This window comes from Tasmannia lanceolata, unplaced genomic scaffold (genome assembly GCF_043159265.1).
Source record: "Tasmannia lanceolata isolate RefF3 unplaced genomic scaffold, GAP_Taslan_0.1 ptg000015l, whole genome shotgun sequence".
NCBI lineage: Eukaryota > Viridiplantae > Streptophyta > Magnoliopsida > Canellales > Winteraceae > Tasmannia > Tasmannia lanceolata.
In genome coordinates, this window is record NW_027518692.1 from 50028145 (window position 1) to 50038860 (window position 10716).

Sequence of the window (10716 nt, forward strand, 5' to 3'; positions counted from 1 at the left end):
TACAGAGAGAGATGAAAATAAGAAATAAGAAATGGAGAGGGAGAGCAAAGGATTTCTTCCAATAAGAGATCTGTATGTGACAGTGGCAAAATTAGATGCTCAATTGAATTAATTATTTGGGGAAGGAAAGGCTGCATTTATAAAGATCAACACAGCCCTTTACCATGGCTGCTCGGTCCTTCACGGCCTTTCACGATGGCCATTCATAAATCATAACAACCCTTCCCACTCCCACCGTTTAAGGCTAACGGTTATATCAACGGTCCATCCAATTACATCTCCCACCCTGCCACTGTCTCACCTGCCCTAATCCTTAGGTGGGATCCACCTAGCACAGCCTATTTAATTACATTGTGGCCCGACAAATGGACTGTTTGCATCATCCCATGGAGTTAGGGGTGTAAACGAGCCGAGCCGAGCTGAGCCGAGCTTGGCCAGGCTCGGCTCGGCTCGTTAAGCTCAAAAGCTCGGCTCGGGCTCGGGCTCGGCTCGGCCATGCTCGCGAGCCTTACCGAGCTCGGGTTATATTAAGGTCACACCCCTCATCTTCCCTGGACAGCCCTATCTAGTGTAATTTGACTACTTTTTTTACACTATGGGGGGTGGTCCAAGTAACAAATGGGGTTCCAAAAATGAAGTGACATATTTTGCCTCCCCTTTCACTCCGTGGACAACCCTTTTAGTGTATATATTAATATATAATATATATATTTAAATATATTAAATTCTTAACCAGCCGAGCCGAGCCTGGCCTAAATCGGGCTCGGCTCGTTAAGGATTTGAGCCGAGCTCGAGCGAGCTTCCGAGCCCGAGCCAAAATTGACACCCTTACATGGAGTGGACCATATAGTAGTACTTTTTGGAAAAAATACTGGACTATATGGCCCCACACCATATAAAATCTCCTCATATTATTATCTACTATGATATATAGGAAAACCTTTTGACTATGAGTAAAGCACAAAAGCATCTACTTTGCTGTTCAGCTAACCAACCTAGTGCCTACCTCAAAGACTTCTAAGTTTTAAAGAGAAGTCTAAAGGAAGCTTCATGGGTTTTACAAATTAAGTACGTGTGAACTCGAGCTAAACATTAACACTCCCTTGTTTTGATAATGACACTTTTTGATTGATCGCTGATAGCTTTTAAAGACTTAAAACAACCTTTTACAATCAGATTAGTTGATGAAGAAAGGAATGGTAATATAAAACAAGGGAGTGCGGCTCCCCATCAAGAAATATTATCCCAAGGATCCATTTGGATGTAAGTAATATAAGTAGAATGAAAACATATTCCTGTTTCTTTACTTTCCTTTTCTTCTAGATTTGAGAGGAAAGCATAAAAGTGGGCTTTCATTTGTAAAATTTACAGCCAACAATGACGGCCATGTGAAAAGTAAATGGCAACAAAATATAGCTGGGAAGAAGAAAACATGTCATTTTCCTTTGATTTTATCAATTTTTAGTGCAACCAAACTGAGCCCAATGAATGATAATTTTGTATATCAGGGTTTCGAAGTAACTATGGGGTGCAACTTGGGTCAGGTCATGTCACGACCCGGCCCCACTGTGCATATATTGTCCGGTTCTAGGTCTCAACCCTCCCCAGTTTTAAAACAAGTCTACACGGTTAAGGGGGAACACACATATATAACCCAGTCACTTTCCCTCCTTTTTCGATATGGGAACTTACAACAAACCCATCCCACACTAAAATGCAGACCCGAAAATCCCTTCTGTTGATTACATCAGCTCTTATGTAAAAGGGGTCACGATAAACCTCTCATTAGAACGTTTTATTTGTAGCTTAATTCATCTTTAATTTTATCATGGTAAATTGATTTTCAACTTCCTAAATAGATATTAGATAATCAATTTTTTTTTAAAACCCAATTGACCACCCCCCTCCCCCCCGGCTTGTCCCCTGGGATTACAGGACACCATTTGAAGTGGTTTATGGACAGCACCAACCTAATCTCTTGGCTTATGAACCTGAAACCGCTAAGTGGCTACAGTTGAACAAGAGTTAATTGATAGGGATGAGATTGTAATAGAATAAAGGGAGAAAATCAAGGAGGCACAAGCAAGAATGAAGCGTATCTATGACTAGACATAGAGAGGAGTTTTGGGTTGGTGATTGGGTATATTTGAAGTTGCGACAATACAGGCAAGCCTCCGTGTCTATGAGGAAAAATCTTATGCTCTTATGGCCCGTTTAAAGTTTTGCAACGAATTGAAGTCGTGGCTTACAAGTTAGAATTGCCGATGGATTCTCGCATCCATCCGGTTTTCCATGTCTCACTCCTAAAGAAGCAAAAAACCAAAGTAATTGTTCAGCCTCAACTCGATCCCATCAATGACAGAAGAATATGGGAAGCTACTGCCAAGGCATCAAGCTATTCTAGACCGATGAGTGTGATGAAGAAAGGAAGAAGTTCTGATCCATTGGCAAGGACTCTCACCGGCTGAAGCAACTTGGGAGAATCTTGATTTTATCAAAAATCAATTTTCGAAAAATACCCTTGAGGACAAGGACGAAATTTAAGAGGGGAGGATTGTTACAATGCATCAAGGACACCAACAAGTTATGTTAAGCTTATGATTCTTTATTTTGAAAACAACCTACGGTTAGATAAGTTTAATGAGTCAGTAGTATTGTTAGCGTGGAATGCTAAAGTTAACAAGTAAAGTGGGTTGTTAGGCTAGCTTTAGGATTCTGTTTTTATGTGGAGATTGATCGTGTATGCAGGTCTATTTAAAAAGGAATGGAATGAGGAAAAAAGCATCTTGACTGTTAATCTTTCACCACCGTTTGAATATCTCAAAAGTCAAAAGGTCTTGGGTTCCCTCAAAGAAGGCCAAAACTCATCTTCCCTTCCTTTCATCTATTTCATTCACTTTGATAGGAAAGAGCAAGTGAGTAGTACGGGTAGCCAGGCCATACCACACTGTTCATTCTACTCTCCTTGTATGCCTGAAATTTTCCAAATAATAGCCATTGAGTGTCCTCTCAAATAAAGAAAGGGAAGGTAACTAGATTTTTTCTTCTACTTTGTTTTCTAGATGGAAAATGACAACATTTTTTCTTTCCTACGGACATTTGCCATGCATGGCTCATTCTACTCTCCTAGTATGCATGAAAATTTTCAAGTAATAACTTTTTGAGTCTCCTCTCAAATCAAGAAAGGCCCTGTTTGGATTGTAGGAATTCTTTTGGAAAAGAAATACTATTCCAGAATTTTCTGATTATCCATAGTTTGATCACACATGAGAAAGAAAAAAAAATGAAAGTTTTATGCACATTAACCTTTACTTTATAATTATGTTCTTAAAAGTGAAAACCAATCCCATATTAAATGAGTTATTAATCAGAAAAAAAATAGAAAAGAGATATGCAGATAATCTTTGTTGCCAAAAAAGACATGGATCCAACGGAGGAGCATGTGAGGCTTTCTTTTTTCTTTTTTTTTCTGTTTTTGAAAGTTGGCAATTTTATTGATGCTATGAAATTTACAATGAGGACCAGGGGTCCCAACTTGCATTACATAGTATCAAGTAAGGTTGGCCAGGGACATACCCCTTGGCCAATAAATAAGTACTCCCACTTAAGGGTGTCAATTTTGGCTCAGGCTCGGAAGCTCGCTCGAGCTCGGCTCGAAAAAAGCTCGACTCGAATCCTTAACGAGCCGAGCCGAGCCCAATTTAGGCTCGGCTCGGCTCGTTAAGAATTTAATATATATATATATATATAGACACACACACACACACACACACACACACACACACACACACTAAAAGGGTTGTCCAGGGAGAGAAAGGGGGAGGCAAAATATGTCACTTCATTTTTGGAACCCCATTTGTTACTTGGACCCCCCCCCCCCCCCCCCCCCCCCCATAGTGTAAAAAAAGTAGTCAAATTACACTAGATAGGGCTGTCCAGGGAAGATGAGGGATGTGAACTTAATATAACCCGAGCTCGGTAAGGCTCGTGAGCCGCTCGCGAGCCTGACCGAGCCTGGTTCGAGCCCGAGCCAAGCTTTTGAGCTTAACGAGCCGAGCCGAGCCGAGCCTGGCCAAGCTCGGCTCGTTTACACCCCTACAAGTCCCACTATACTAATTCGTTGTGTCCCTTCCCTTTTGAGATCTTCAACAACCGTGTTCAAAGAGAAACCATCACCATACTTAAAACCTTTCCTTTGCACATGTGAGGCTTTTTTTCGTGCAAGGACAAGCTTCAATTTAGCATTCCTCTTTTTTTTAATAGCTCATTCAGAGTTATTAAAAGGAGATAATACTGTTTTAGGAAAAACAATCAACTAAATAAAAAGTATACTCTTAATTAAGAGGAAACACATTGAGAATATATTAGAACGTCCCTTCTCCTAAATTTGAGAAGCTAGATGAACTTAGCTTTTGAAGCGAACATCTGGCCCAGGGCTTCTTGGGAGTAAAGGAAAAATCAGCTCCTTTTTTTTTTTTAATTTACATTTAAAATAAAATAATAAAAAGTACTGAAAATCAGAAGAACCTTATTCATGATAGAGTTGCTACGTTACTAAGTTGGTCATACTCGGTACTTAGCAGAACTTTTTTATTTAATTTACCAGTAATCCTTGCAGGTGCAAATCCCACTTTTGAATGTATGGTACCTGTTAACATCTCTTACCACAATCTCCCTCTCTAAAACTCTGCTCATATATTTAAAAGCCTCATGGCAATCCCTACAAATCCTTAGATTCTTCACCACCCTCAAGGCCTTACCCGGCGGAGCCGCCCCACTCACCACCCCAAATGCCACTGCGAGCTTCTCGCTGTGATACCAAAGCGACTCCCTCTTTTCGGCCACTTCCACCTCATGTAAAACCACTTCTGATGCCTCCACATACCCCAATTTCGCAATCTCCTCCATTAATTCGGCCAATTTGGCGTATATCTCTGAAGTTTGTTTATGGCGCCGGTCTCCGGCTATGAAAGAATGCACTTCTCCACGCAATTCGATCCAGCTTCGCCCTCCTTCCTTCTTCACACCTCGGTCTTTCATTGTTGTCCTCACTTCCGCCATCTGATCCCACCTTCCATTGGCCGCGTGGATATTCGAGAGCATGATATAGGCTGCGTCGTCTCGTGGGTTGTGCTCTAACAGCCGCTTGCCTACTGCTTCACCTGTTGAAGTATAAATGATTAAATGACACAACTCTATCAGCTTAAGCTTTTGGAGTAATTGGTTGTTTCACATGGTAACAGATTTATTGCCTCGTGGCAGGTCTAGGGAGCAAAACCCGACAACTCCTTGATATTAAATGATTAAATAACACCAACTCTAAAAGCTTAAGCTTTTGGAGTAATTGGTTGTTTCACGTGGTATAGAGCTATTGCCTCACGGAGTGTTGGAAGTATAAATGATTATATAACACCAGCTCTCATGCCCTGTTCGTTTGAAATTGTGACAACCTATTATGTGCCCCCCACCCCCCACCCTCACACAGCCGATTACTGGACTCAAAATTAATGTAACTTTGACTCCAAAAATCGGTTCAGAGGGCTCACAATCTCAAATGAATAGGGCCTTAGCAGCTTAAGTTTTTGGAGTAATTGGTTGTTTCACATGGTACAGAGTTACTGCGTCGTGGCAGATCTTGGGTTCAAAACCCAACAACTCCTTGATATTAAAAATTCACGGCCAACCCAAAAAGATGGGCCACATGTGAGGGGAGTGTTGAAGTATTAAATATGATTAAATAGAGAAATTATATGATGCCCGACCGTGAGAATGTAAAGGGCGGTAAGAGACAAAACCTGCTGCCTTAGTTTTTGAACCATGAAAAAGTAAAAAAAGGGCTTTCTCTTGGATTAAAAACCAAGGGAGAGATGGTTTTCTCTCTCTGTCCTTTATAATCTCACGGTCGGGCATCATATAAGTTCTCGATTAAATAATACCAAGATTGTAACAACTTAAGCTTTTGGAGTAATTGGTTGTTTTACACCACCTATGTCAGCCGCACCATGAACGGCACAAGCAGATAAAAGAGTCCGCCAAACTGCGGCATCAGGCTCAAATGGCATTGTCTGTGTGAGGTACTCCGCATCAGCAATCCGTCCCCCACGGGCCATCGCACCCACCACGCATGTGTAATGCTCAAGCCCCGGCGCCACCCCAAAATCATCACTCATGGAATTAAGCCACCTCTCCGCTTCCACCACGCACCCCGAGTTGCTAAATGCAGTGAGAATTGCAAGAAAACTAAGCTCATCCGCAATAAGACCCCACTTAGGCATTTCATCAAACAGCTCAATCACTGACTCTGCGTCGCCCTGCTGGGCATAAGCAGCCATCATAGAATTCCACCCAACAATGTTCGCCGCCGGCGAGATCCCATCAAATGCCCGGCGAGCGTCGGAAACAAGACCCGACTTCCCGTACGCGTCCACCAACGCGGTCCCCACCACGAGGTTCGATTCCATTCCAGTGAGGATGGAATGGGCATGAAGAATCCGGCATTGCTCGAGCGCGGCCACCTCTGCAGCGGCCCGCAGAGCGCCGGAAATGCTGTACATGGTGGACCCAATTCCGGCGGATTTCATGTCGGCAAAGAGCGATAGCGCTTCCGCCGAACGGGAATTCTGCGCGAGGCCGACTATGGCGGCCGCATAACAGACTGCATCTCTTTGGGGAATTTTATCAAACACTTTGAGAGCTTGGTCAGGGAGGTTTAATTTTGAGTAGAAATGGACGAGGGTGGTCCCACAAAAGGGGAGATGAGAGATGGAGAGTTTGAGGGAGAGGGAGTGGAGTTGGAGACCGGTGGAGAGATAAGGGAGAGAGGCGCAGGTTTTGAGGAGGGTGGCTAACGTGCGCTGGTTGGGCAGGATAGGGTGACGGAGCATGGAGAGGAAGTAACCGAGGGAGAGGAAAGTGTTGGCGTGAGCCGAGATGATGGCAGTCCATGTGACTACGTTTGGGGAGGGGATTTGGTGGAATAGTTGGGTTGAGTTGGGGAGAGTTGAGGGGTTTTTGGAGTAGAGTGTTATGAGGGTGTTGTAGAGGGAGAGGTCTTTGGAGTTAGTTTTGATGGCTCGGGCGTGGATACGGCCGGGGTCTATGTCACCCTGGCGCATGTTAGTAGAGGGGAACCTCATCCAACCCAATTGGCAATTCTAACATGTTAGTAGAGGGGAACCTATCCTCAATGCTATTGGCGGATCTTCTAACATGAGAAAAAATAATCGAAGACCCAGCCACAGGATCTTGCATCTCATCAAAAAAATGGCGAGAATCTGAGGCACACTGGATCCTCTAAGCCATCAGATAACGCTGAGAGAGTCACCCCCCCCACTACCACCCAGTCCAAACACTAATACCTTGATAAGCTGCTCGAACATCCACTTTGCTAGTATCAGCTACTCCAATAGGCCCAGCAAAGGCCCATAATACTATTCCTCCATAGTATCATAGAATTCCTTGGACATATAAGTTACATATTCGTTCTTTGCAAGCTAGACTGAAACACAGTTTGAAATTTGGTTGAAAAAATTATATCATAACTAACTTAACGCCTAATTATCTCATCCCCAAGAGGTCAAAATTCATGTTAGGGCAGTGGGTCTGACCAAGAATTCATCACACATGCGCACACACGCACTCAATAGTTCTTTGAAGGGCATTGATTGCCACAGACACCACGGCTAACAAAAGTAGGAACATACATGAGAAAAATCCTATATATCTAACATTTAAAAAGAAAAAAAAGGAGATCTTATGTCTATGCTAAAACACCAAGTAAACATGATCTCAAACATCCAAGTTCATGCCTGTATGGGCTAAAAATCATACCAACCAGATGATCCTAGAAGCCTGATCTGGGGACATTCAGCCTACTGACGTGCAAAACTTATTTTGAATTAGGGTGGTCACAAATTGGGCATGTGTAATTGATGGGGACCAAATTTAAGTGTCCTTTAGGTGTCTTTTTAGAAAGTCTAAAATTTCCACCAAAACTGACATGAAACAACCAAAATGTTTTTATTTCCATCCCATTGACTAAAACCGAAATGCAAAGTGAAACCAAAATGAAAAGCGTATTAGTGGTATACTATACTGGTATGTGTTAGATAATTATATTAATATGAATTGCATGTGAAATGTGGTATATATATTATGCATGAAATTATAAATATTTATACGAATCACGTAGGAAATATGGTTTGTCCTGAATTGTCATACATGGGAGAAAGAGCATAGCACTAGGTTTTTTATGTTTTCAAATTATTACAGTAAGATGATTTTCGACTATGTATCTGTGCTTATTCCATGATACGAATCGATGCGAACCAAAAAGAATTAACAATCAGGACCAAGAAAGATCAGAAACAAGAAAGGCCAAGATCAAGATAAATTAAGCACGATAAAGATCAAGATCAAGAGGATCAAGACTAAAAAAGTGCATGATCAAGAAAGATCGAAATCAAGATCAAGAAATAGGGGTGATATGAGTAGAAAAGGAGAATCGTATATGAACCCAACTGGTAAGATGAAGAAGGAAAGGGGAAAGAGAAGGGGAAAGAGAAATGGGACTAGAAATAAAGAGGGGAGAGAGAGAAACGGATGAAAAATGTGAGGAGGATAAAGGAATGCTGGCCTTTTTTCTGTTCTTTTTTTGAAGGGTGATGCCGGCCTATAATCTAAATCGAGAGGGGATGAGGGGGAGAGAAGATGAGAGGAGAGGGAAAAGATGAAAGAAAGAACGGAAAGATAAGTATTCATGAGTAGAAATTGACAAAAGACATCACACCAATTTTATTCAGATTCAATTGTTTTAAAGGCCAACAGGTCTTCCATATTTGTAGGCTATGCAAGCCATACGAAAATTGGAAGAAAAAAAGACTTCTAAACCAACTCAAACTCCTAATGACTTGAAGACTCCCATTATATGGACATTTGCTACCACAAATAGACTACTAGGACTCTAAGTTGCAAGATGGGCCCTTGATGTCACTTACCAACTTAGCTGATTGATTACAAATGAGTACCTATCATTTAAGATTTTCATAATACACTTGCCGGACTTATTTTAAATACCTACAACTTACGTAATACTGATGGAAAAGGACTGGTGGTACCCCTCCTATAACTTAAGGGACTTAAAAGGATACTTAAAAATATGAGCCTTAAGAAGGTCCCCATCATCCTCCCCTTTTTGAAAAGAATCGACCTCGTTGAATATAATGATTGACATGACAGGTGGGAGTTTGTTGGCTATGATCTTCGTCCAGCTACAAACGGTTAGCCCTTTAACCTTTTAATGGACTAAGTATTTCAAACACACAAGAAGCTTTGGGTAATTGTGTTAATTTTTACATGGGCATGATATGCAGTTCTGAACACAATTATTATTTTTATTTTATTTTTAATAAGGTCTGTGAACACAATTATTTGTGTATGAATCTAATATCTATTTAGATATGAATGGTTTCATGTACAGATACAAATGCATTATTGAAGACCAAAATGCCGAAAATCTTAAAAAAAAAAAAAAAATCATACCCTAGAGGGATGGATATGTACAGATAAAATCCCCGGGTTGCTAGTTTCGTGAAGAGGGTGGCTAGAGAGCTGGGTGTACCTCTCCAAGGCATCAACAGGCGCCAATGTTGAGGATTTCATGAATTGAATGAATAAGACTAAATCTGCTTTTAGGTGCCAAATTGCCTAGCAAATCCCAGCTAAAAACTGATCCAAATCTTTTTTTTCCTTTGGAGGTTGGCATAGGACCATGTATCAAAATTCATTCCCGAATAAGGGCATGTTTGGCAATTGGCAATTATGAAAAAATAGGGAGATGATTTTTTCGCACCCCTGTAGTAGGATAATACGCACCCCATTTTCCTTGAATTGTGGGCAGACTTCAACTCTTTTTGTGGTCAAATCACGTTAAAAGGGGTGTGATTTATCCTACAACAGGTGAGAAAAAATCATCGCCAAACATGGAATATTATTAGCCTGATTGGGAGTGATTGGGAGAGAGCGAGAGACTTTGAGAGGGTGATAGTAGGGGAGCAGATGAGAAAGCCAAAAAAAAAAAAATCGATCTAAATGAAGCAGGAACTGATATCTAGGGTTTTTCAAGGTTTCTAATAGTAGAATTAAAAGATACTCCCTTAGCAGATAAGGGAGCTTAGCAGGGAAGGGAGTGACTAGTAAAGTAGTGGGTAAGGAGTCTTCCAGGGTTTTTGCTCTATTTTGCAACCAAACATCCACTTTACTAGTAAATTACTAGTGAAGTCCTCCATATTGTAACTATAGGCATCTCCATACATTACTTGTTTTATTGCTGATTGTACGAGCCCGTTTGGATACGCAGATTCTAGAATCTTGGATTTCGTCTAAGTTGTAGATGGGAGATGAAAGAAGAAAGAGACCCGCCGTCGTTTTCTGATTTCTCGCCCTTCTTTCAGACTACAAGAGAGCAGAAGATTGTCCCATGTTTCCAGGTTTTAGAAATCTCTATGAGATTTCTAAAACCTGGATTTCTTAAAATCCAAGAAACGTTTTCAGGACAGCATACAGCAGCTTGATCATGAACCCTTTTTTACATCATTTTCAAACTAAAACCTGGACTCTAAAATCCGAGTATCCAAACGGCCCCTCAGAGTTTTAAAATTTGAATTAGGGAGAAGATTTTTTCACACCCAACGCTTTTTTATGTCAAATCACGTTAAC

The 10716-nt window shown here is 41.3% G+C and overlaps 1 protein-coding gene across 1 annotated transcript; it reads right to left on the reverse strand.

Moving 5' to 3' along the window:
* Positions 1-4344: 4344 nt before the first annotated feature.
* On the reverse strand, positions 4345-7392 carry LOC143845877 (pentatricopeptide repeat-containing protein At4g33170-like). Its single transcript, XM_077354287.1, has 2 exons — positions 5987-7392; positions 4345-5162 (listed from the first exon to the last, which is right to left on the reverse strand). Exons 1-2 carry the CDS (start codon positions 7134-7136, stop codon positions 4600-4602), a joined length of 1713 nt encoding a protein of 570 aa, XP_077210402.1. The 5' UTR covers positions 7137-7392; the 3' UTR covers positions 4345-4599.
* Between the last annotated feature and the right edge of the window lie 3324 nt (positions 7393-10716).